Source organism: Ambystoma mexicanum, chromosome 7p (genome assembly GCF_040938575.1).
Source record: "Ambystoma mexicanum isolate Mex_15411 chromosome 7p, UKY_AmexF1_1, whole genome shotgun sequence".
NCBI lineage: Eukaryota > Metazoa > Chordata > Amphibia > Caudata > Ambystomatidae > Ambystoma > Ambystoma mexicanum.
The window spans coordinates 964,498,879-964,526,493 of NC_090939.1; the positions used below are offsets into that span (position 1 = coordinate 964,498,879).

The 27,615-nt window shown below is 47.5% G+C and overlaps 1 protein-coding gene across 5 annotated transcripts in view; it reads left to right on the forward strand.

The window, feature by feature from the left end:
* The window catches only part of GK (glycerol kinase), a 2,191,429-nt gene that overhangs the window by 1,601,319 nt on the left and 562,495 nt on the right, over positions 1-27,615 (forward strand). For all 5 annotated transcript variants that reach the window (XM_069637310.1, XM_069637305.1, XM_069637306.1 and 2 more), the window contains one exon: positions 20,402-20,486. In XM_069637310.1, the coding sequence (XP_069493411.1) occupies positions 20,402-20,486 (85 nt within the window). The remainder of the gene's footprint in view (positions 1-20,401; positions 20,487-27,615) is intronic.

Below are 27,615 nucleotides of genomic sequence, written 5' to 3' on the forward strand. Positions count from 1 at the left end.
GCCGGGTCACCGGGGGGGCGTGGCTAACCAGCCATGGGCTAAGTCGTGGTTCCTGAGAGCTCCTGCTGATCCTGAATGATCCGAGGTTGCACACACGACAGAAATGGTGCAGGCGAAGACATATCTAATCTACAGTTGTGGCAATAGGAGAGGCACGCCGTGAGCAGATTCTGGAGTTGATCTGAGTGGTGGAACGGCAGATATTACGAAGAACAAATGCTGAGAGGGTCTGCGGAAAACTGACCAAGATGGCGGCCGCACTTGAACAAAGGAAATTGCTGGCGAGCTGTAGAGGAATACTACAAGGACTATAACGGACGCGCCAAGGGAGAAAACTACGGCTGGCAGTGAACGTTATGCAAAGCGGAGAAACCAGGGATGCTTCACAGATTGGTCCGGTGCATATGAGAGCCTAAGAAAAGTACCGGAGGCACAACGGGCAGCGAACTGAGAGAACGGGAAAAACGGACTGGACAATCACGGGCAGTTGCTCCAGTGGTGTGCTGCACCTCGGAAGACAGAGCACCATTGATATAGCCAGACTGCCTTCACACAAGCACACGCCGTGATATACGCGGATTGAAACAGCAGAAGTGCTTAAGCGGCCCCCCTACAGTGTGATGGAGCCTAGTACACGGAAGCGTAGCCCGCACTAATGTAGAACGGATACGTGGCAACATTGAATGCTTGGCAAGAAATAGATACAAGTATCCAGGGACTCATTGCCCGGGCTCATGAAAGCGACGTGGATGGCCTGCATTGTGTTAACGCATTGAGGATTCTACAGAGCTCCGGACCGCATACAGCAGTGAGAGCCTGGCTGCTATAGCGCGGCCACTGGGGAAAAACAATCCAGGGAAGAAGACAAACGTGTGGAGGAGGCGGGGACACTGAGAGGGTCCTGCCCGGGCACCGAACGAACTGTGTAGAGGCTGCTTTGTCCGGTGTGCCCGATACACGATGCAGCGTCGGACTGAGACCGTACATCTGTTGCAGCACTGAGGAGGCCAGGACTCGCTGATTGTAACAGCGTGTACGCAGAATATTGCTTTCCCGAACATTTGATAGCAAGAAGCCCAATATCCCGACTGTAACACAGCCGGTGCAGTGGGCCAGAGGTGCACAACTGATCTTGCCTGAGGGCCGAATGTACCCTGCACGCTGCCTGTAGAGGGCTAATAAGTAAATGCGGGCAGAGCGGTAGGCGAGGGAGTGGCGGGAGTTTCTTCAACCCTCAATTTTTACCCCACTCCACTGTATCGGTGGCAGAAGTGCGGTGCACTGGCTTGGCCTTCCTCAGTGCACAAACTGACGAGGACACGGAACTGGTGGACCCGAAACGAAAGGGTACCCAGTTGAGCAGTGGGTGGGTGTGAGTGGATTTGGTGGTTACAGCGGTCTGATCCGGATATGTCAAGGAGGTGGCCAGATGAGCTTTTGAGGTGCTGATGCCCCCAAGCCTGGGTAAGGCCTGAGATATTGGGACTGAGTGTGTGCCACCCCCACTGGCGGAGCACAAGAGGCGGGCTGACCCACAACATACGGCTACAGCGTCATGTCTAACAAGCCTTCAAGACTAAAAGTGAAGCAACCCACGCTGGACGAATTTGCTAGGACACCGCCGGGCCCGGAAAGTGCCAGGAGCAAAGACAAGCCCCCCGCAGGCGGCATGGCCGCCGCGGGTACGAATCAGGAGGTCCTGGCTGCGATTGCAGACTTGAAAGCGGCCTGGGAGGCTAAGCTTGAAATAGTGGTGTCTGAACTGAAATTAGCGTTGGACCTTAAGGTCGGTGAAGTGCAGGAGGAAGTGAATCTACTCCGACAGGACGTAAGGTCCCTGGCGGAGTGCACAGAGAGCCTTGAGAAGGAAGCGAGTTCGAATACGGCGGATTGTGCCTCACACAAGTCGGAACTGCATGCTTTGGTACAAAGAGTGGGCAACCTGGAGAATAGGGCGGAGGAAGCGGAAGGACGCGCCCGAAGGAACAACATCCGCATTGTGGGCTTGCCGGAGGGAACGGAGGGCCACAACCCCACGGAGTTTGTCGAAAACATGTTGCTGCAGGAGATACCTGGAGGAGCCCTGTCTCAGGGATTCGCTGTGAAACGAGCGCACAGGGCACTAACGAGGAGGCCGCTGCCAGGCAACCCACCTAGGCCAGTTATTGCCAAGATCCTTAACTACCGGGACCGAGAGAGGATACTGGAACACTTCCGCAAAGGTGGAACAATCAAGCGAGGGGAGGCAAACATAACAGCCTACCCGGACTATACCCTGATGGTGCAGCGGAGCCGAATGAACTTCGGGGCTGTTAAAAGGAGACTGAGGGAAGCAGGCCATAAGTACATGCTCCTTTACCCGGCAAAATTGAAAGTTTTCCATAGAAACAACACTTTGTTTTTTGACACTCCGGAGGACGCCATGGGATGGCTTGACATGCAGGGTTCCCCCCAGGAGCCCGACATCCAGACGAGAGAAGGAGACGGACGAGATAAGTAAGGATTAATGAGAGCACTGGAAGAGGCAGCGGTGTAAGACTATGGGACTTGATTATAGTCATTGATGGGCCCTGTTAGTAGATGAGCCAGATCAAGATAGATCATGTATTGTGTGCACTGTGATTGGTACTTTATTAAGGAGCCTTGGAGAGCCAGTCTTGACACCCCCACTTAGTATTAATAGTTAAGTGGCCATTAGGGCGACTTCACCCAACTGAGCTCCGGGCATTTTAGACGGGGCTAGATGTGGGGGTGCCTGAGATCCAGGGATGGAGCTGGGCAACAGTTGGGAAGGGAGTTGTTGGGGAAGGGATGGGAGGGGGGAGGGGAGGGAGGGGGGAGGAGAGGGAGGTGGGGAGTTTGATATGTATATAGTTTTGGGGAATTTGAGTTTTAGTTTGAACATGAGCCTATATAGTAAAATTGTATGGTTGAATCTGTGTCGCGCAGGAAGGTGGGATTTGCCGGAGGTAGATAAGGGGGACGGTAATGAACTATGGGAGATCTTAAAATAATTTACGTGGAATGTCAGGAGGCTTAACAGCTACTTGAAAAGGAACAAGGTCATGCTATATTTGAGGAGGCAGAGGATAGATATCGCGCTGTTGCAGGAAACGCATCTGACACGGGAGAAGATGGAGCTGATTGTTAAGAAATGGAAAGGGGTGGTGGTGGGCTCGACATACTCTGCGTATGCCAGGGGGAGTACTATTCTGGGTGGCGCCGCATGTTCCGTTCCAACCATTGCAGGAGGTGGCAGAGACGGATGGGAGGATAGTTATGCTGAGGGGATTGGTGGAGAATAAAGAGATATGCATCGTAAATACATATGCCCCCAATCGGGACACAGCGGCATATTTCAGGACCTTGAGTGCCAACCTCGGCATATGTATGGGTAGCGCAGTGATTTGGGGTGGTGATTTTAACTGTGTACTGAATCCCAACGTAGACAGATTGGATGGCAAGTTTGATAGGCCTTCCCCAGCGGCAAAAGCACTGCAGACACTGCTAGATGACTTTCATCTGGCGGACGTTTGGAGAACTAGACACCCCCAAGAAAGGCAATACTCTCATTATTCTGCCCCTCAACAGCTACATACGAGGCTGGACTATGTCTTTGCCACGTCGGATGTGATGGCGGAGGTTACTCAGGTAGAATATAAGGCGAGGGTCCTCTCTGATCACTCGCCATTGGTCCTGTGGTGGCAGTACCGCCCCCGAGGGCACGGATCCCGACATGGCACCTTCGTGCTGAGGCGCTCAAGGATCCAGTCTTTAGAGAGGACTTAAGGGAGGAGATTGCGAATTACTTTGAGGAGAATACGGGTAACGTTGACTCGGCAAGTACATTATGGGAAGCCTTTAAGGTAGTGATGCGAGGGGTTGCGATAGCAAAATCAAAGGGCCTGCAGGGCGGGATTCTAACTGACCTACGACGGACGGAAGAGGAACTGGAGGGAGTATTAAAGGGCGGATGCGTGGATATGGAGCGGGTACTGGGGCTGCAGCAGAAATGTGCGGATCACTGGGAGAGGCTCAGCAACCTTAATTATAAGAAGTACATCGAGAGACAGCATGCGGGAGGGGATAAAACAGGACGGTTCTTAGCGTGGCTATACAAGAGTGAGGCTCCCAGATCCCCGATCAGAACAATAATGCAGGATGATGGTAGCGCAGTGGACACCCAAGAGGGTGTCAACGAGGAGTTCGCGGAATATTACAAAGCGCTGTATGCAGACGAGATGGGGGGCAGCCGAGAGGAAATATTGGAAACGTTAGAAGATATTGGACTACCCGTGATAAGTGAGGAGGAGAGGGAGGAGCTAGATGCACCGATCACCCTGGAGGAGTTAGAAGGAGTGGTGAGGCAGTTACCTACCTGCAAGACCCCAGGGGCGGATGGGTTCCCGAGTGAATTTTATAAGACATACAAGGAAGAGGTGCTCCCACCGATGTTAGAAATGCTCAATGAAGCGTTTGAGGTAGGACGGTTGCCGGAATCACTCATAGAGGCGGTCATAATACCACTCCCCAAGCCCAATAATCCTGCACACAGCTGCGGCTCCTACAGACCTCTCTCGATGTTGAACCAGGACAGCAAGATATTGACGGCTGTCCTGGCAAACAGATTGCAGAGAGTGATTAGCAAGCTGATACACCCGGACCAGACGGGCTATGTCCCGAATAGGAATAAAACCCATAATCATAGGCGACTCCGACGGGTGATTGAATGGGGTAGTATGGCTAAGGGCGATATGGCGATCGTGTCCTTGGATGCGGTCAAAGCTTTCGACTCGGTCAAGTGGCCGTGGCTATTGGCGGCTTTGGAGAAGTATGGCATGGGGCCCGGTTATATGAGGTGGGTGAAGATGCTATATAGTGAGCCACTGGCCAGAGTTAGAACGGGTGCAGTAATATCTGAGAGGTGGCAATTGAGCAGAGGCACTACACAGGGGTGCCCTTGGTCCCCGATGCTCTATATATTAGCCCTGGAGCCCCTAGCAATATACCTAAGACAGCAATTCGACACGATAGGTATTGAAGTGGGGGGGAGAACGACATCTGATCTCCTTATACGCAGATGACTTGTTGTTATACTTAAGATATCCAGAAGAAAATCTCCAGTACATACTGGAGGTGATGGCGAGGTATGCAGAACTGTCTGGGATAGTGGTGAATCCCCAAAAATCCAGCATGTTTCCGCTAGGCGACTATAAAGGAACCCCTAAAACGCAGTTACCAGTGTTACAAATACCGTGGGAGATTAGTTCTTTCCGGTATCTTGGGATAGACGTGTACCATACGGTGGAGGAGGAGCACAAGCATAACACTGAGGTGGCCCTTAGGAAAATTGAGAAGTGTATGCAATTTTGGGTCAAGTTGCCCTTAGCAATGATGGGACGGGGTGCAATGCTAAAAATGGTGGTCCTGCCTAGGCTTTTGCATTGTTTTAGCAATGTCCCATACATGATACCCAAGAAGTTCTTTGCTAAACTTAATAGTGTGTGTAGGGATTTTTTGTGGCATGGTACCCGGAACAGAGTGGCGCTGTGGAAGCTGCAGAACTTTTACGAAAAAGGGGGGATAAAACTGCCCAATTTTGAGGTGTATTACGTAGCAAGTCAGCTGCAGTACGTGGCTCAGTGACTTTCAGACGAGGCGACCCCTGAATCTAGGTTATTTGGACGTGATTGTGCCCCATTTCACTTGAGAGAGATGATCTGGTTGCCCAAGTCCGAAATGAGAGAGCGCCCCAGGATTATGATGCTCGGGTGGCAGATGTGGCGGCGGGCGTGCCGGATGATGGAGAACCCATTTCCATGCCCTCCGCAGGTACCGCTAGTCTCGTTGGCAGGGGAAGATATACAGTTAAGAGCGATACTCAGGACCCATTGGGAATCGGTGGGGCTAGTAACGTTGGGTGACGTCTGGCAGATGGGGGCCATTTCGGATTTCGAGGCCCTCGGGGTGGAGACAGGATTGCATGCGGGCCAGTACATCACATACCACAGAATTGTGCATAGAATTCGAGAAACGTGGCCTGAAACTGTATTAGAGGAAGAACCAGATGCTATCATAGAAACAATATATGATATATCGGATGGGGGGGCATGAGATTTCTAGGCTGTATGAGATGGTGATGTCTAAGGTTGGGAAGGACCTGACGCAGCTGAGGCTAGATTGGGAGGCGGAGGTGGGAACTCGAACCCCGATAGAGGATGGGATGTGGGAACGGGCACTGGGATACCATAAGAAGGTGTCAAGGAATGCTAGACTAAAACAAATACAATTATATATAACGCATAGAGCATACATGACGCCTATGAAGATATCTAAGTTTGAAAACGCTGGACGACAAGCGTGTCCTAAATGTGACGAGGAGAAAGCTGATATGACACATATATTTTGGTCATGCCCAATAATTGAGCGTTTCTGGGGAGAAGTGGCACAAAAGCTAGTCGAGAAAGGGGTCACGTTGATCATAGACACAGCTTGGGCCTGTTTGCTGGGAGGGTTCCCCAGATCGTCAAAACTTAAGCATGTTGACAAACTGAAAGATCTAGCGTATGTGCTTGCTAAACGGAGGTTCGCCATGGGATGGAAGACTTGTCACAGGTCACGGGTGGAGGTGTGGTGGAAGAAGCTACAGAAATGGGCAGAGGCAGAAACAATGGTATGGCAAGAGTCGAACACTGTAGGGGGGGGGGGAGACAGGGACCCTGATGGCATGGAAATCATTAATAGCTGAATTGTTTGGAGCAATACAAGATTTGACCGAATCTACAGGAAGCGATATCCCGCCGCATGAGGCAGACACAGAGAACGATGAACAGACAGGCTCATGAAGGGGGGTGGGAAGGGGAGAAGCAGTGGCTAAGATCAAGAATTAATATCATTATTTTGTCGCAAAATGCACTGCGTGTTTGGTTGTATTGTTGTTTTGTTTTGTTGTTTTTTTCCTGCAATGGTTTGGATATGGATACATACAACGTAGTAAACGCATTAAGTATCATGTTCCTTGTTGAACCATCCTCAGCTATATAGCCCAGACTTCCCACTCGGTTTCGACCTGTTCTTGCGTGAAATATCGGCAACTTTGGACTGCTCCAAATTACGTAACAGGGGTTGCTCCAGACTGGGAGACCTCTATCTAGACGGGAAATTACTTTTGTTTGAGGACTGGCGTCAGTGATATGATATGCCTAGGGGGGGCATTTCTGGGCTACGTTCGCCTATGGAAACGGTTGGCTGTTCTTTGAGAGGAGAATGTAATACTCTGGTACAAAAGATGCTAGGCATGGAAAGTAGTAGAAGGGTGATTTCAGCCTTGTATAATAACATCAAAGAACAAAAATGTGGGCCAGCACTAGGGGTAAAGGCCAAATGGGAAAGGGATGTAGGGAAGGAGATCCCCGAAGAACAATAGGCTAGGATCTGGGATCAAACTAAGAAAGTATCAGGAAATGCCCGATTTAGACTTATACAGTATCATTTTGTACACAGGGTATATATGACCCCATCCAGGCTACACATGATTAACCCGAGACATGCGCATGCATGCCCACAATGTGGGAAGGCCTTGGCGGGACACTGGCATATGATTTGGGACTGCGCGACGATTCAAAGGTATTGGGAGGCGGTGGTAGCCAAATCGAATTCCTGGATGTACAGCGCATACATCCGCACTCCGGAAACATGTTTATGGGTGATACTACCTGGGGCAAGCAGGCCAGCCAGAGAAAGAAAATGGTAGCATTTCTATTTATATTAGCTAAACACAGGATACCACTTTCCTGGAAAAGCTCGAGCGGCCCATCTATATAGTCATGGATGAAGGATGTACACTGATTGTTAGGCAGAAACCTGCACAGTTCCCTCTGGGACCACTGCAAAAGATTTAAGACTACAGGTGTTTGGCAGTAAACCCACTTGGTAGCAGTCTGTACCACACAGAAGAGTTAGGCAGTATACAGAGTATTCACAATAGGTCAAAAGAACACAGTAGAACAAGCAAACACTGACCAGAGCTTGGTGTAAAAGAGAGATAATTATTTATTTAAAACTACATCTAATAAAACACACTGGCACTAATATCAAGCAGTTCAAAAACACGGTCACTAAAAGATATACACTCCCTTCCACGATTATTTAGACAAGTCTTAAGGAAAGCAGCACTTATTTTCAGACAGCGGTGAGCGCTTAACGAAGATGGCACTCTAATCAATCGGTTTAAAAAGGAGAGAACGGCAGAGCAAAGATAGAAACAGATCCCAACACTTTCGGAAGAACACAGTAGGAGAAGAAGGCAGGTTAAAACCGTAAAGTCAAAGTTAACAAGGCCGGACCCACTTTAAGAGGCTCCGGTCGAAATGTGTCCAAGGTCACACGGTTCAAAGTGCCCAAAAGTCTGGCAATCAGTTCAGAAAGAGTTAGACCAAAAAGAAAGGGACCAGTTAGATGGTCAAGGCGGCCAGCCCAGTCCAGAAGGTTAAGGGATTATTATTACCTTGTAGCAATCTTTAGAAAGGGAGGCCTGGCGGACACGGTACATTAAAGTGGTGAGAATACTCCAGCGGGGGCAGTTGTTCCTGGCAGCGGATGCAAGTCGGTGCTTCGTCCGGGGGAAGAGAGGATCTCGTCGGGGAGGAAGACAGGAGTCCGTTGCACTGCCAGGGAAGAAACCAGCCGCGGAGTTCTCAGTTAAAAGGAGCAGTGCTTTTATTCGCGGTCCAGTGGTAAGTGGCTATCCAGTTGCCGGGGTGCTTGGCATGGGCAATTCGACCACAAGACGTCCTGGGATGCGAGAAAAAGAAGGTAAACTGGTTGTGCCCACCAGTCAGGGGAAGAAGACTCTCCAGCCGGGAGATCTTCTCTGTCGTTGGGAAGTGGTGAGTCGGTTTCGCAGGGCTCCACCGGTGGTGTCGACGTAGCAGGTTGGGTCAGCTTCTCCCTCGTCGGATTTTCAGGTCCTGTGGCGACTTCTAAAGTTCCAGTCCCAAAAGCCCTGCTTTTATGCAGCACACCCCCATTCACTCAGCCTAGCTGTCAATCAAACATGCTAAGTGGTGAGCCGGCTGGCTCACCACTTGGGCCAATCACACAAGAGTGCGACTTGAGTTACCAAGGCAACTCAGTCCAGGGTGCCTTAACCCCCTCCCACACCCTCTGTGGTACCCAGACAGAGTGGTACCACTTTTGGAGGCTTCTGTGGAGAAGCCCGCCAAAAAGTGGAACAAAGGGCTCGACTTGGGTTGGAGTCACAGAAGAGAACACAAACGCCATTTTAGAATCGAGTTCTGGCAAAAAATACCAACCGGCGAATTAATATTAAATAAATAAACCGGCGGTATGTTCGAGGCTAAGAGAATTGAATAATTAAAGTTGGTAGCCTCGAACAATGGGAAAATCCAATAGAGATATATTCGTGGTCGAATATAAAAAGTAGTATCCAATGCCACCAGCCAAAACTCAATCAGGGGGGACGGAGACATGCCTCCTCGAATAACAGACCCCGGAGCAATCGAATTGCCCCGACCAGTACGTCCACAATATGATGGTTTGTACTGGTTTCTGTTCATAATTTGGGACTAGTAAAGCCAATGGTGACTTTACATGCCCTGGGAGACAGTAGTCAGTCCCAGGGTATGGAGTCTATGGTGGGGTGTCACTATGACACCCCTGTGTCACTGCACTGAGGGTGCTGTGTAACACACATAGTAAAAACACATGATACCCTATGGAGTAAAAAGACCCCATAGCCCATAAAACACATTGGCCCTCATTACAACCCAGGCGTTAAGGGGTTAATGGCGCCGTAAAAGGTGGTGGCGCCGTTAAACCCTTAATGCCTGATTACGAGGTCCCTTTGCGGGTGGCACTTTAACGCCTGCTTTTAGCAGGCGTTAAAAAACCGACCCGCAAAGGGACCTAGGAGCTAATTACGGCACCGTAATTTACGGTGCCGTAATTAGCGCCTTCCCCAGTCCCATTGAGCCCTATGGGGCAAAAATGGGAATGGGGAAGCGCCATGGCGGCATGGGGAATTACCGCCCCGCCAACCTCGGAATGGGGAGGTAATTCCCCATTCCGCCATGGCGAAGTCGGTAAGTTACCGACATGGACCATGGTGCTATTAGCACCATGGTCCAATGCCTGGGTCGTAATGAGGGCCATTAACAGTCAAAGGAACCCCTCAAATCATGTCCAAGAGTGTGAGAAAAAGAGACTCACTCTTGGCAGGAGAAAAAAAACAAACTCCAGAAATCCAGCAAAGCTGCTGGGGACTCATTAGGTTAGGAAATTCATCCTAAACCGAGAATTCTCCCTAACACTGATGTGGGGTGGCAGAGATGAACATATTAAAAGAGCAGGCCAGAACAGAGGAAGAAGAGGAAATGGGGCTGGATTTGGGACGAATGCTAAACGAGATGATGATCACATCAGACCTGCGCCCACCCTGACCAGGAACCTCACCAAAGATTGATAATACTTACTAGAAACCAGGGCACGAAGGGGAGTGAGGGGAGGGGAGGGAAGTATAAGTGGATGACCACAGGAGAAAATGCACTTGCCAAGTTGAAAATGTTATTCTCTACTGTTTGCTTCAACAAATGTACTAACTGCACTGTTGACGGTTTTGTAATATTGTTACCTCGCGGAAAAAGTGAAATTGAAATAAATACATTAAAAAAAAAAAGAAAAAAATGTCTAATTTTCCTTTCTATTCCGCAGGTCAAAACCTTAATTTAATAAAAAGAAACTGATAAAGACACTTCTACATGACGTGTAATACACTGCTGGATAGTCTCAGCTTGGATGCCCTTTAATCTATTTGCTCAATTTCAAAATAACAACTCCCGTGCCGCGATGGCACTACGATACTGTTACCTCTGCTCAGTGAGCCGAGCGCCAATCAAAGTCTCAGCAGTGCCTGATGACCTCCAGATCCACTCTGCTTTTTCAAACAATGGAGATCACTTTAAATAAACATTCTGGTCCTACCGTTGTCTTCCTTCCCCATAGCGAAGACCTTCACATGGCCTGTGACGCCTTGCTATGATCATCATACCATCTTTCTCCTCAAACAGAAACACTACCGCAATATGCAAAATCACACGTAGGCGGGTCCTTTCCTCAGACCTCGCCGACATGCTCATGGAGGCCACATCTCAGCGCCAGCCTTCCTCGTCACACCTCGCTCCTCGCGTTTCAGTTCTCCATAGCGGCAAGGCATGGAACCCTCCAGCATTCGCCATCCCACCACGCAAAAACAATGTTACCATTTGGGCTCTGCTCTTGGAGGACACAGAACTCTTCACACACAACGGATTTTTGTTGGCTACACTGCTCACCACAGACCCTCTGATGCCCGACCTCCTTGCTTGATCCTCTCTGCACCCTTGCTCATGAAGACTCCCTGGGCCGGGCTGCACTACCCTCCTTTGGTATTTGCCACCATTCCCCCAGTAAGGGGACGTTGCGCACATCAGCAGTCGTCTCTTCTCTTCTACAGGGACAGGGGACACTTCTCATTGACCTGTAACCTGTGCTGGCACAACAACATTTAGTGCTGTTACTTGTGCTGGGCTCCCCAGGTTCAGCTCCCCAGGAAACGTCTCCACTTCTCTGTCTCTTCCAAAGTAATTTCTTCACTTCTTTTTCTCCTTCAATGGGGCAGGGTGGCCATTGGTACTTTTCCAGCCCTGGCAGTCACTTCCCCCAATATACCTTGGGTATTACTTCTTCTCCTGTAGCCTGGGTGTGGGCACTGGCTCTTCTCCTCAGAAAGGCCCAAAACTGCTCCCAGCCTGAGCGCTAGTCTCTTCTTCTGCCCTGGTCATTAACTCTATACCCTGGGTTTTCTACCGGCACAGCTCCCCTTTTTCTACTTCACCCTGGGTCATCAGATGGACTGCAGCTCCCCCTCTTTCTTCGCCCCGGGTGATGGGACTTGCTTGTGGGGGCAGTGGCTCCTCTTCTTTCTCTTCTGCGCCCTCTCAGCAGACTAGTCACCTTAAACCTCTTATCATGCCACGTAGGTCCGTTTACAGTCTTTCATGATCCCATTCACGTCGCCAGTGAAGTAAAGCTGGATCCTCAGTCACATCAGGTAGGTTCCAGCAAGTTACTTTATTTATGTTACATGAAGATACAGCAAGATGACTCTGTGAGAACAACTGGCTCCTATCACCCAGGCAGACGCTCTCCAACCGCCCGATTCTCTCACTCACACCATAACATTCTCTCTGTCACACCCAACATTCTCTCTGACATCACGAGGTTCCTGTAACCATCCCACGCACTATACAACAAAAACGCCCACAAAGAAGTGGCAGGACAAGGACTAGGAGGCACTGTCCATCCAAAAGGCATTTCCAGTATCACAGTCCATCTAGGACAGAGGTCTTCAAACTGTGGGGCGTGCCCGCACAGTGGGGCACGGCCGCATCCCAGGGGGGGCGCGAGAGCCCAGAATAAAATGTAAAAAAATAATATATTTTTCTTTTTTTTAGATTGGAGGAAATGGGAAGGGGCAGCTCACATGATCAGACTGGACCATAAAATGGTCTTAGGCGCCAATGAAAAAATGGCCAGCAGTTGCAAATGGATATTCAGTCCTTTAGTCACAGACTGTTTGAATATGCCCAAGGGGTTGTTTTTTGTTCAAATGTAAACAAATTGTGATATTTAAAGACTATTTATTCAGCAACAATGGTCAAAACTACTAACTGCATAGTGAAGTAACTCCTCAAAGTGGCCCACATTGGCCAAAAAAGTTTTCCATTTTGATTGGCCTACACTAGCATTTTGCATTTTTGGTATGTTCATCGCCCTATTGCCCTATAGGCCAGTCCATGCTGCCCGGCTCATCCATAATGGGTGAGGGGGCGTCCACCCACTGGCCACCACACCCATTATGGAGGAGCCGAGGAGCCAGCCCAGTGAAACACTGAGCACTCCCTCAGCTGCATTTTCCAGCTGAGGGAGTGCTCCTGGGCTGGCTGAACTATCAAAGGAAAACACTGTTTGCCTTTTGACAGTTCGTTTCCCCAGCAGCACATGATCACTGAGCCATGCAACGCTGGGGGTGTTTTGCTTCGCCAGCTTTGCATAGCTCATTGGAAATGCTGGCTGGGGCACTGCATGTATGTATGTGCAAGGGGGTGCTCCTGCGCCTCCTCGCACATACGGGCAGAGCAACCTGGAGCGGGGCATTTTAGCAACCACGTGCAGGCCCCTGAAGAAGGTACGTTTATGGCGAATTGTTTTTTATTTAAATGTGTATGGATGTGTGTATGCTTGTGTTATGGGACTGTGGTGGGAGCAGGATGGGCGGCAGCACTGAGATAGTGGTGGGAGTAGGGTGGGGAGAGACCAGGGTCTGTACTGGGAGTAGGGTGCGGTGACGGCACGCAAAAGTTCATAGCGATTTCTACATACTGTCCATCTGGCACTTTTGGGGGGGGGGGGGTGCCCGGCCTGCCCAAACTTTGCTCAGGGGACCCAGGCCAAAAAAGTTTGAAGACCACTGATCTAGGAGGATGTCCTTTTAATATTTCTGGGTAACCCGAGGGTATCCTGTCCCATTGTAATTAAATGTCTACGAAGTGACGTCACCTGGCATAGGTTAGACTTGTTTCTGGTGATGGGAGGTGATTTGGCGATTCTCCCTGATTGCCCCAATTATGTTTCATGGGCAGGTTTCAACTACCTGCGGGTTCACATTAGCCTCGATCCAGCTGACAGTCTTTCTCCTAACTCATATCCCTTTACTGATCGGTTTCTGCAAGATGTAAGGCACTGGCAGACCCTCCCAATAACACTTCTAGGGAAGGCGGCATTATTTAAGATGCTCATACTACCTAGGTATCTTTATGTCTTCCTAAACACCCACCTTCCGGTGTGCCGGAATTTGCTAGAGTGAATTCTGCCTTCTGAGAGCTGCTATGGGGTGGGAAGCAACTTAGGATTGCTGTGTCTATGTTGCAACGCTCAGTGTGGGGGGGGCATAGGCCTTCAGAAAATTGTGCACTATTACTGGGCCTCCCAAATGGCAGTGACCAACAATTGGTTACATGGAGACCCTCACTTACCCCATGTTAAGGCTGAACAGGCATGGATGAGAGAAGTCATGCCGATCCAAATGCTGTGCAGGGGCTGGTGATGACCCAGCTCTACCAGATGTAACTTGACATATTGTTAAAGTCTAGAAGAATTTGATTTGGGGAATGGGGTGCGGTGGGAAGCCGATGCTTGCCAAACCTCTAAGGCGGAACTCGCTCCTACCTGAAATTAACAAGATTGGTGTGTTTGGTTGTTGAGCTCGCTGTAATATTCTTACTCTGAACCATGTACTGAGGGGGGTCTTTTCTCCTTCCCAAGCCTTCAACACACTTATGGGCTTCCGGCGGTGGAAAGGTTTCACTATATTCAAATTACCCTCACACTTCATGACCAGTTTACTAATCTACGTGATGGCCCACCCTGCTCCCCCTTAGAGGCCAATTTTGTGGCACAACGAATAGACAGGAAGGTTAGTTACCTCTGTCATGTATCAATGCACATCATCCTTCTCGTGACAGGACTTGCTTGAACTGCAACCTAGTTGGGAGGCGAAGGTGGGGGTTATAGACCCTGAGGACTGGGTGGAGTCCTTGATGTTCCTGAGGGAGGTAGCAATTTCCTCCCGATTTCACTGAATTTAGCAGAAAATACTACATAGGACGTACTATTTGCATACGCTGCTCTTTAGATGGGATCATGTGGCTCACGTGCGATGCCTGAAATGCGACCGAACAGATGTTAACTTTTCCATATTATATGGTAATATCCGATGATATGCCGCTTTTGGGAAAAAGGTTTGGCTAAATTGGTGATGGTTGTGGAGGTGCCTGTGCCTGTTGAACCCAAGCTGCTGCTGTTGGGAATTTGGGGAACTCACTCCAACGGTTGCTTTGATAGATTTTGATATCTAAAGCTGCCATTTTAGTAAAAAGGAACATAGCTATGATGTGGGGCAAGCCAGAGATGCCTAGATAAAGCAAATGGTTATCAGATATTGGTTTTATGTATGTCATATGAAAGGAGAGTGTACAATACACAGAGATACCCAACTACATTCCAGAAGATATGGCACAAATAGGAGGAAGCTTTGTGATGGGGGATCACCAGAGGGATGGGCTGTGCAGTGAGAACTGTATCTGTTTTTTTTCCAAACTTTATTTAAATCGATTGCAATCATGGAGTGTAAGACTCCCAATGTGAAAATGCCGATCCATCTTAGTGCACAGTGTGACATACTTTCCATACCACCCCTGTTCATTGCCTAAGGATCTCCCACCGTACCTCTTGCTTCGTCCTCACCCCAACCCTGCCAAGTCTTCAACAGTTTTGCAGAAAACCTTCTGCAAGGCGTGGTTTGTGCGTTTGCGCTGGGAAGTTTTGGTCATACACCAGGATCAGGCCTGAATGTTTGTGAACTGGTGTAGGATTCCTTCCCTGGTCGCAGTGACTCTTTCCACAAACTAGGATGTCCCAAACCTTAATCCACCACATCAGAAGCTGCGGGCCATCAGTGATTAACAGGTTCAGGCAATTGTGATCTTCCCTGCTAAGAGGAGTTGGGTAATCATTTTGGCTGTGTTCCCCGACCTAGGGTAACCCTCCTGAGTCGGGACTCCTAGTAAAATCACTTTGGGCTCCATTGGGAGTTTGACATAGGTAATCTCCTGTATAATCCCCTGTATTGCATTGAGCACCTTCTCCCAAAAGGTGCGAGCGAGCGGGCAATCCCACCACATGTGTAAATATGTTGCCTGGGCACCACAATTCCGCCAGCATATTGGGGTCGAGGAGTTCTTGATGCAGTGTAAACGTGCCGGAGGATAATACCAGCACAATGTTAGCTTGAAAGTGTATTCCTTATTTGTTACACAAATGGAGGAAGAATATTTAATTGTCCATATGTCCACCCAGGAGTGGTCCTCCACTGGGTGGCCCAAGTCTGCTTGCCTTTGGCCCATATAGTTAGGTCAGAGAGCTAACATCATCTTACAAGAGCCCATAGAGTTTAGAGATATTCCACTTGCCTCCCCTTCCAGTAAGGTCAGCTCGATGGGACTCTGGTCGCATGTAGCCCTTCGCCTCACCAGAGGCTGGATAATCCAGTGTCAAGAGTTGGGCGTACTTGTATCTGTCTGCCTCAGTCAGCTGAAACATTGCCTTACAATTCTCTAAGGTGAGGGGCAATCCATTCTCAAATAGATGTGACCGGGCTTGTAAACCTCCTCGTGACCATCTTTTAAAGTCTGGGGGCCGTAGGCCTGGGGTGAAAAATGGATTGTGGAAAATCAGGGGTGCTCGGGCCAGTCCCTTTCAGAATTCCCTTTGCTTTCAACACCCAGTGCCATGTCCTAATCGTCGCCTTTACATAGGAAAGCATCGCAGGCCAGTCCTTTCGCGCCATAGGGTAAATATATGGGAGGAAGCAGAGAGGAAGTAGGATTCTAGATTGTTCAATGTCTACCCATTTCGGGGTGTCGATAGGAGCACACCAGGCGAGAAAACATGTTAGTTGTGCTGCTACATGCTATTTGCGAAGGTCCGGGTCCCCCATCCCACTCAGAGGTGAGCCGCCCATTATCACCGTCTTATGAATTCTAGATCTCCACCCTTGCCATATGAATTGAAGCAATTTGCGGGATCCCTTCTGGTAGGACCGAGCCAAGGTATGAACATTTATTTGGCAGTATGGTCAGAACTCTGTTATAAGTGCCTCTGTGCACGATATCTGCCTCTAAGCGTCCACTACGTGTTTAAAACGCATACTGATGTTCCTCCCATCTCCTACCATGAAGTGGCAATTTGTTGGTATGTGATTGCAACGTTTTCATTTACCCATATCATACACTATATTAGCGAAACAGGAACTTCCTTCCCACAATGGTACGCAAATTGTTCCCCACTAACCCACCTAATACATAACTCGTAAAAAGAAGTCACTAAAGCCACCACTGAATGTATCTTAGCAACCTACAGTCACTTTCCAAAACGTCAATGTCTGCAGAGGTGTGGTGCTTTGTACACTGCACTGTTTCCACAGGCTCTTTTTAAATCTGCCAGCTTCCACTCTCCGCGCTCAGCAACTCATCCATAAGAGGAGTGCGCAACTTGTCCTTAGCCTGAACGGCCGGAATCGTATCTCTGCTCGACTAAAATGGCTGCAATAGCTCTCAGTGGCTGCAAACAATAAAATAAAAGCCCTGTGCATTATGCAGAAGGCCTTCTAGTCCCTGGGACCTCAATACCTTGCACTCACATCCTAAATATCTGCTTGCTCCAGTTCTTCCCTCATCCGCCTCCTACTCCCTCCGGGTCAGTTGCTTCTACACGCAACCTTTCGCGCATGGTGGTAGATGTGTTTCTTCCGCTGGGGCCTCCCTGTGCAATACGTTCTCTGTCTCCCTGGACCTAGAGGAGAAGCATTGTAGGCTCTGAAAGCACCTGAAAACCTTTCCATGTGCTTCTTCTTTTTCCCCTCCTCTCCCCTGCTCACTTCCTGGTTAATAAGTATTCTGCACTGTTTTCCTACCCACCCTATAATCTTTGCCCCAGTCCACCTCCCTCCCTACAGTTCCACCCCTGCACTGGCTTTCTACCAACCCCCGCACTTGGGGACTGTTTTCTAGAACCCTAACAGTCCAGCCACCACTTGATATCTACACTTATCCTTGCACTTGCCAGCACCGGCGTAGTTGCATGTATTTCTATTTTTTATTGTTCTCATGTACTGCACTTTTCCCTCCCCCTTCCCATTCACTTGCCCACTCTAAATGTCAGCTGGCCTAGAGGAATCAATGTCTCTGTGTGGCCTCATTACCGGCAGGAGGTAGCCGTGCCTGCAATACAGGCACGGCTGCCGCCGGTTTTTATTTTTTTCAGACGCCCAGAAATGGGCAATTACCGTGTCATTGCAGCCTTGCCGGACCCTGTATTTGCCCATTCATGGGCGCTGGAAAACATTTTTCCCCATACCCATTTGAGCCCCATAGGGCTCAATAGGGAAGCCAGATGCATCGGCACCGCTATCAACGGTGCTGGTGCATCCGACATGCTCTGCTCGCGGGTGCCGGTACGGCCACCAGGTCAGACCTGGCATCCGCAATGGCACACGCGAGCAGAACTCTTAGTTTGCCGGTCCGGGAACTACAGTACTGGCATGCTTACCGGTACCGTAGTTCCCGGACCGGCAAACTTATGAGGCCCACTGTCTCCTGCACCCCTGTGCACTTTCATTCACATACTATGGACGTACCCACTTCCATTCACAAAGTATGGTATCACTACCAACCTACCCACATAGTGTTCGCTACATTAGCCCTACTCCAACCAATCTGCACACACCACACTATGCAAGCACCCACCTCTACCGGATACAGAGTAACACATGCATAGTTGCAGTGGGTGAACTGAAGCCCTAGGCTCTGCAGAGCATGGGCTCCGGCCTTCGGCCATGCACCCAATAGTCTAATCCCTCAACAGACCTACTGCAACTACATGCACCCATGCATGCCACCATGTCCCAAACTACCGCAATCCATATGCATAGTACAGGCACCCGCGCTCCCACCCAACCTATGCCATGTGCAATTCACTCCCCTTCTGAAAATCACCTGCCACCACTCACCACGGAAAGAGGTCGCCACAAACCGCTCTCAGTACAAGATATTGCGCCGTTACGACAGCTGCCTCAAATCACCACACAAAGGTGTCGTCTGTCTAGGTACCTGGGAAATTGCGCAATATACGCACCAATACTGCAGCCACTCCTCCGTCTTCTTCCAGCTACTCCATGGGGAACGAAGTTATAAGCCACTGAAAAAGTGCTCTTCCTATGAGTTTAACAACTTAACCATAACTACACGCCCGCTACCATGGGCCGTGTAATATAATTGATACAGTCTGAGGAGCACTTATGCAACCACCCAGTTTGTTCGCTAACTGACAGGTAAGGATCCATGATGACTACTGACAGTCGGCTCTGTAGGCTTTCCTTTGTAGTGGTGGTTGAGCAGCAGAGGCCAAAAGAGGAGCTAGGTATCAAGAATAAAAGACAAAACAGTTATCACTTTGAAAGAAGGAATGTTCACACAGAGGCATGATTGATATACTTTAGATCTCTTTGAATACAAGTATGTTTGTATTCATGGGTATGGGGCGAGAAATTCTGCCTGAGACACGTAATCCATGAATTTCACTGTATATTTAATTTGCACCTTTTTTGCTGGAAAAGAAGATTTCCTCACAGAAATTTCACAAAGGTGAAACCAAACTATTTTGTGTTTCTCCCAGACTGCTGCATTTTCTCAATTTTGGGACATTTTTATCTACTAAGTTACAAATGATCCAAATGGGAATTATCTATTTCGAGAGGGGTAAAATTGGGCTAAATCTGCAATTTTTTTATCTTGCACCTGCAAACATTGTTGACTCACAGCATGCTTCCCTCCAGCCAACCACCGGCTGCGTCCAAAGTTCTTTGACAGAGTTTTGCGCCTTGAAACACTTGTGTATAGGCGCGTTATAAATGCCATATCATATCACTTGTAGTAAGGCTGGCAAGCCAAGTTTGCTAGTCATTTTTGCATGATCATTTGGAGATTTCAAGGCCCAAGAACGACTCTGTATTCCCCTGTTCCCGTCCAGCCTTGAAGCGCTTTGAAGCACTTCACCCTTGTAGATGCGCTCTATAAATAAACAATTACAATTTCTGCAAACATTACAAACGGCGAATTTGCACAATTGTACCCATTCTTACATACAGGAGAGGGTAAACTAAAGCATTGTAAATTCATAGGTGGTAGAGCTGATTATCTCCTAGCAGGGGTTACGGTCAACTTCAGGGCCAAGCCATATGCCGTATATCATGGAATAGATGACAAATGTTACTAGTAAGCGGGCATATGTTGTCTGTCACGACCGTACATGGCAAATGTCCCGAGTACCTTGAGATAGGTTCTCTGGCATTTTTTACCAGCACAGAAAACATGTTTACTAAAGCCAAATGCTTGTTCTTGTTGGTATCTAATTTCCAAAATACATAAATTAGGAAAGCATTGTTGCAGGTTTAGGTGCAAATGGAAAGCCTTGTATCGAGATCCTAATGTGAAAGTTTCGAAATCATACACTGTTTTGTAGGCTATATGTACAATATTTTCAAGTTAAACTGTGAGGCCCCTCTTCTCAGCAAAGCATTTAGGCAAGTATGCTGTCTGACCAAACTGCATTAACCAATTTGTATTCTCGGTTGATGAATGGGGTTAATTTAAAAGGTATAACGTGCACTTTTTAAGCTCTTTTAATCTCGAAATTGTAATGGTCTGCTATCATTTTCTCTTTATAGTATCATCTGTGGTCTCACTCAGTTCACAAATAGAAACCATATTGCCTTTGCTGCACTAGAAGCAGTGTGCTTCCAAACTCGGGAGGTAAGGATTACTGTTTTCCTGGCTATTTCATTATAAGCGAAGCAACCGAGAAAATCAATCCATGTGAGTTATGTGAACTTCTTCATGCTAGATCTTTCCTTGTGGAAAATGTGTTACCTTGGTAAGGGTTATATTTAAACATTGTGGGTGCAGTTATATAAAACACATACGATACTGATAAAACGTTGAGGTGTTGTAAGAAACCATGCATTCCTGTTTAATTAATTTATAATTGTTCTTACCAGAACCCAGAACCATGCCAGTAAGTAGGCTGTGCTAGTTGTAATCTCCTTCAATGATTTTTTTGTTTCGGTATCTGCAAGGCCATTTAGTCGGACCCAATGGCAGCCAAGAGTCATGATAAAGAAGAGAGGAGCAATAGCATGCGGAGACAGACAATACACACTTGTTGTGTGTTCCATCTGTGCATTCCACGTCCCTCACCAAAAGTTGCTTCCTTGTGAACTCTGTCTTGGATTGCTAAAGCTATAAGACTATCATTTAAGGCAAAAACAGTTTCCTGATATGCAGCAAAAAGCAAGCTTTTCACCAAATGTGGATTCCCATAGTACTTTGCAGTGTAGCCCTGTTCTGGAGGTGACATTCCAGTGATGGCTACTGGGTGGGGATGTTGTGTGTGTATACTGTGGTTTTATAGCAGAAATGGCCTATTCTACATTTGTAATATGTGAAAGTTATTCAAAGAATTCAGGTTCCAATGGAATAGCACCTGGAGAATTTTGTTTAGATTGGACTTGGCCCAAGACATTGCAAACACTGCTGCAGATCTAGCAATGAAGCCAGAAATTGTTCAGAGGAAAGGACTCTTTCAGCAATGTATGTAAATGTCTCAGGAGTTTCTTGACTGGAGGGTAGGTATCTCCCAATATTAGTTCAAAAAGAGTACTTATGAACTCCATCTGTAGAGGGAGGAATGTACCCACTGCCCTGAGGAATGCAAAAAAATGATCTATTGCAGAAACTGGTAGACAGATATTTTGGAGGAGAATAATCTAATATTTAATTGGACCCCTTACCAGGAATATGGTTTTAGATCAAATATTTCTAGTGGTGTTTTCCACAGACTCCGGTCATTCAGGAGTCTGAAGACTGAACATTTTGGATATATTCCATGATCATAATGGCACTAGACCAGTCCACAGCATATGGTACCTGAAAGTTCCAAATATGCCCATCTGTTGTCCTTGGCGCCTCCAAGCTAGCATAGATCTGCTATCTGTTAGCCAAGCCTCAGCAGCCTTCAGCCTTCATGTTTGGCTGCTGAATGGCAGAGGTATGGGGAGCGGGCTCAGTCTGACGACATTCTGGATCCATTCCTTTCTTCCAAGAGTCCCTCCACCAAGACCATCCATGCTTGCAGATAGTGTATGTTTTCATGTTGGTGCCGAGAAAGCGATCTGGACATCATAATCTGTCCAACCTCTACTGTTCTTGGTTTTCTGCTCTCCTTGGTCTAACAGGGTCTTCATGTTTGCACTGTGAAAAGGTTACTTGACTGCTATTTTGGACTTTAAGAGGAGCCCTTTGCAAGGCATGCTATTTTCCATCATCACTGATGGGCAGTTTTTGCTTCGATTATCTAACCAGTTTCCACCACGTCAGTTTGTTTCTGCATAGGATTTGAAACGTGCCTTGACTTTTCTTAATGCTACTCCGACTGAGCTCCTGAATTATTTTTCTTTGGGGTTGTTAACCTTAAGGTGATTTTACAGGTTGCTATTACTACTTTTACTTCTATTACTTCAGGTCAATGAATTCCTTCCAGGCTCTTTCTGTAATGCTTCTTAACTTTGCCTTAGCTATGGAGAAAGTGACTCATATGGGGAAACTGATCTTCTTACTCAAGGTAGTGTTAGATTTCCATCCCTCACAGAAGATTAATCTTAATTGTGTTATACTCTCCATAACCAAGATGGAGGATAGGTTTTACTATCTCAGCCCCAAGAGGCATCTCACTATTTTCTCTCGGACAGGCCACATCAGGAAGGAGAACCAGCTCTTTATTGGTTCTGCTGAAGCTCGAGTAAACAGGAGTATGACCAAGCACACCCTGTCCAGGTCGAGTGTTCTTTGCAATTCAGAGTGTTTCAATCTGGCTGGAAGGGAGGTGCCTGAAAGTCTTCGGGCTCAATCTACCAGATTCCTTGTTAAGGGTGGGGCAGGGTCTCTGTTTTGGGCATCCATCAGGGGCCTACACAGGTTTTACAGTGCAATTTTGCCAAGCACTTTTGGTTGGATTCTTTGACAGATCATTGGCTCACTTTGGTCCTGTGTTTTTCTAGAGTTTCCTAGTGTAGCTGGTGTTTTCTCCCACTCCTTCATCCTCCAGGTTCTGTATTTCTTTCCGAGTCTATCAAAGATGAGGAATCTGGGGATGAAGAAAGCTAGTCGAAGAACAACTTACTTCTCTCACAGTGATGCCCTTTCTGATGAATTAGTCCTTCCATATATTGCTTGTCGCTTTCCCAACCTACCCCTTTTGGTGAATTGCTTGTTTATCTGTTGCTATTCTCTTGTGCACCATCTGCTGAGTGGTGGCGAAAAAGGTGGAACTGAGGTCATGGGGTGCTGCTGGCTACAGATACACTGCTGCTAATATACCCAGCATTAAGAGCACCCAACTGCGCCGAGCATGCTGACACAGAGTTACATAGCTCCCCCTAATGCCTGAAAATGTTTGCGAAGACAGCTGGCACTGAAAAAAGATCTATCTAAGATAAGAAATCTGTGGGTGGAAAGATTCTTCTTCTCAAAACAAACATTACAGAGAGTTAAGCAGTTTGTCCTTTTTGTAAAATACAGTTAACCGGTAGCAAGAATACAGATGGGATAGTCCGTCCCCCATCCCACAGTGTATATTATCTTTTCTAAAAATAAAGACAATAGCCTGGGAATAGAGCATGTAACGTGGATAGACTTGCACTGAAGAAGCGCTATAGATTATATTCCCCACAAAGTTTTACACCTGATTCAGTGGCCCTTTATTTCACAAAGCCCTGTGATTCAGGCTTGTAAGGTTTATAACCTATCTATGTCGCAATTTATTACCCACATTGGAATATTGCGGTGCTTGGCAGAAGATAACAAGAGATCAAAGACTGTCGAATTTGTAAAGGGGAAATTGAAACGGATTGTCATATTCTGACTGTGTTCCGCCCTAGTACAAGTGTATCTGAGGAGCTATAAAGTTCACAAACACAATAGACTCTATCAAAACTGATACATTTTGGAATACCCTTTAGGTAGCAACTTCCCTGGTTTTACGGGGGCTGTGTTTCGTTTATGGAAGGCAGCACGGGAAATGTGGCATGAGGCAAATTGATTTTATGTCCTATTGATTTGATTAAGTGTATCTCAAACGAGATCTATATGTATTTGATGGTATTTTTAAACATTTTCTTAAAAATGTTTAATTGTATTTATTGAGGCACAGTAATGTTAAAAAAAACACCAAAACATATTTTTCTAATCAATGTCTTCCTCCCATGGGTAGTCTATGTCCAGTGCAGCTGTTCTTTCGAAACTTTCACTCCACCAGGGGGCTCAACATGCTTTCACTTAACACCTCTATGCACCCTGCACCAGATATGATGTTGAGGCCAGTATATACTGAAGCGCTGCCCCCCATTACCTCAGTTCCTTTTTTTCAGTGCACTCTGTTAGCTTCAGGAACACCATGCTGAATCCCTCAGGCTTCAATCACTGCGTGGATTGTGAACTATCCCCACTTAATATGTTTGTGCTGTTTGGGGAGGAGTATTTGTCTCAGGATTGTGTGTCAAGTCAGTGCATGCATCTGAAGGTGCTTCAGGAGCATAGTGCAAAGCTCTTTACCTTTTGATGCAAGGATGGCAAAAGGGGCGCTAAGGGGCGTGGCCAAAACAGCAACAAAGACAGACGCGATCCCATTGGGCTCCTCTACTCGATCCTTTTCCTCAGCTGGATGGTGGGCATGCTAAATCCCCAAAGAAATAAATGGGGAAGGCCCTAGATAGGCAAATAATGGAATTTCAGGGGAGGGCTCCGGCAGAGGAGTAACAGTTGTGGATGAGAAGGGGGTGTTCAGTCTCCCCCACCAATGCCTTGTGGTGACAAGAGAGCACAGGAAAACTAGTACTGTCAATAGCATTATTGCAGATTGCACTCGCGCAATTGCATTACCCTACTCACATGGGTAAAGAGGTTTTTGCTGCACACATGGGGGAAGAATGGTTCTGCCCAAATATGGCAGAGCATGTCAAGTGGCACAGCGAGTAGAGCGCTCGCTTTGACATCCGTGCAGAGCTTGCTAACGCAGGTTTGAATCCCGGCGGGGCCAAACTCAGCCTTTCATCCTTCCGGGGTCGATAAATGAGCACCACACACCGTGAGTAATAATAAGCAGCGCTCAGATACCTGAGGGTTCGTAGCGCTATATAAATGCCAAATTATTATTATTATGTAGCTGCATTGGTAGAAAATTGTGTGAAGTGTAAAATATTTGCTGCAGGACATACATTACGTGTAGTGAGAGGAGCCATACCACGCCCAACTGGTCCCTTCCAACATCTCCATATAGACTATGTTGATATGATCCAGGTGTGGCAAGGCTAGCGCTACATGATAGTGGTTGTGTCCCTGTTTTCCTGATGGATTGGAGCAAGTCCATGTTCATACCTGTATTGGCTGCCAAAAAGTGCACGGACAGACATATATCTTTTTATCACCAGTACACTGAAGGGCAAACCTTGGACGCAAGTAGGCAATGCAATGATTCACACATACACACACAGTTAGAAGATAGTTAGCTCTTGCATGGCTATTTATTTATAAAGAACATACATAAGTGAATAAACTGCCACGGAAATAAATCACAGAAATGACAGTAATCTATAGAGAATACATCCTCCTAATGGTTCCAGTGGAAATAGTACAGCAGGAAAATGACAAGTGCCTTAAGGAATGGGAAGCAAGCGCCAGATTACTCACATGGGTCGAAATGAAGCAGGACCCATGCCCATCATACTGCTCAAGGGAGCTGCTTTATGTTTCCAGAATGATGGAGAAGTAAAGGTTGAAGAGAGTTAAGGAGGCAAACAGATTTCAAAGATACCAGGCATGAAGATCGGGACAGCAGTACTTATCGATCACTATTGGGCCTGTGGGTCGAAAGCATACCTGCAGCTGCCACCCATCTGGGGGGGGGGGGGGGGAATATGTTCACCGTACATCTGGATACCCCAGCATTAGTAGTGCTTCAGAAGGACATCAAAATGGAAGGGTTCCCTAAAATAGATGTGAAAAACCTGAGAGAGTTTCACTACTCAATCCCCAAAGATCCCTTTTTCAGGTGGCCATGGAAGGGCCATCGTTATTGTATCCCAACTTGGGGGGTGGACAAATGAGGGAGGATCACCTGGGTAGGGGGTCCGTGAAAAACCGGACGGTGAGACATGGTATCCCTCCTTTCCTGATAATTGTTTACCACATATTCCCTCTACCTTTATGGGATACTACAACTCCCATAATTCCCCTCCTTTCTGTACCAGCCCAAGTAGTGAGATGAAGAAGAGCAAGACTGAGATTAGGAAGATTACCACTAATATGCAATGGCCCTGTCTCAGTAATGAGGACAGGCAGGGTCAGGCACTCAGTCATAATCACACACACCTGAAACACATTAACGACTATCCAGAGTATAAGAGGTGGAGCAGAGAATCTTCAGTGAGCAAGTTGGAGCCTGAGAAGGAACACGAGTTGGAGGTCGAGCAGGCAGGCAAACTGGGTCGCCTAGGTACCCCGAAAACTGTAATCAGAAAACAAAGTGCTGAGAAGCTGAAGGCCTGAGTGGTGGAAAGGATGCAGAAAGCGTGGTGAGGGAACTCTGTCTCCACTGAGCCAGAAGGGGGTTGCTCGAGGAAACCAACACAGAGAGAAATCCTGGCACTGTTGCTTGTTCCTCTGGGCGTGCGAGAAGACCCAGAAGTGGCAGAGTGGCAGCAGAGGGGACCCTGGCCTCAGTACGCAACAAGCATTAAAGAGAAACACAGTCAGAGTTCAAAGCAGAAGGGAACCCAGTTTGTGAAAGGCACGAAGCGCGAGCGAAATACAATGTTGCAAAACGAGGACATGCGTATGGCGAGAAACGCGATGAAGATAAAAGCTTCAATTGTCCATTGTTGAATAAGATTGATGTGAAACAAAGTGACGGTGAGGCTGCATGTACGTTTGCATGAGTAAAGAGAGACTTTTGAAGATTGTGATTACAAAAGCAGCTTTACTAAAGGTAAAGGAAGCTGTGCCAGGCTCGAAGTACGAGCGAAAGTGAAATGAGAACTGTTATGTTTGTGAATTCATCGAAGACGTTCTGGGACCCGTGATGAGAATTGAGAAGAGGGTCGGGGACCCATAATGTGAATTTAGAAGAGGGTCTGAGACCCACAAGGGAAAATGTGAACTGTGTAGAGTGCCGGGGGGCACGACCAAGTGAAATATGTAATGCAAGGAGCATGAACTGTATAGACAGCCTTAGTAACAGATTGTTCCTGCACAGGTCTGACCAAGACACTGTGCATTTGTGAAACTCTCTGATACTGTAATATGAAGTAAAGAAATTAGGTAAAAGCCTCACTGACAGAGTGGTCCTGCACAGGGCTGGCAAATACTGTGTGTTTGCGAAGGTCTCTGTCAAGTAAGCCATTTAAGGATTGTTGAAGTGTTGGGGAAGGGAACCCCAGTGCAAAACAAGCATTGAACTGTTGGGGAAGGGAACCCCCATTGTGAAACATTTTGAGTTGATGCTGAACCAGGCGAGGGAAGCCTGGAAGTCTGAGTGAACTGCATGGTGCTGAATTGTGACCAATCAGGCAAGGGAACCCTGAAAGAATTGTGTCCTGCTGAACTGTGTGAATTCCGAACAAGGCAAAGGAAGCCTGGAAGAACTGTGCCTCATTGAACTGTGTGAACTAGCCACCCAAGCTCCTAACCAACTCTTATTACTCAAGCTTGGGAAGGGAGTGTCATTGAACTCTATTGCCATCCTGACTTTATTTTGATACTCTTTTGTTTTGACTTTTTTACCACCACCTTACTGTTGTAAAAGCGTGAGAACAAGCATAGGTTTCAGACA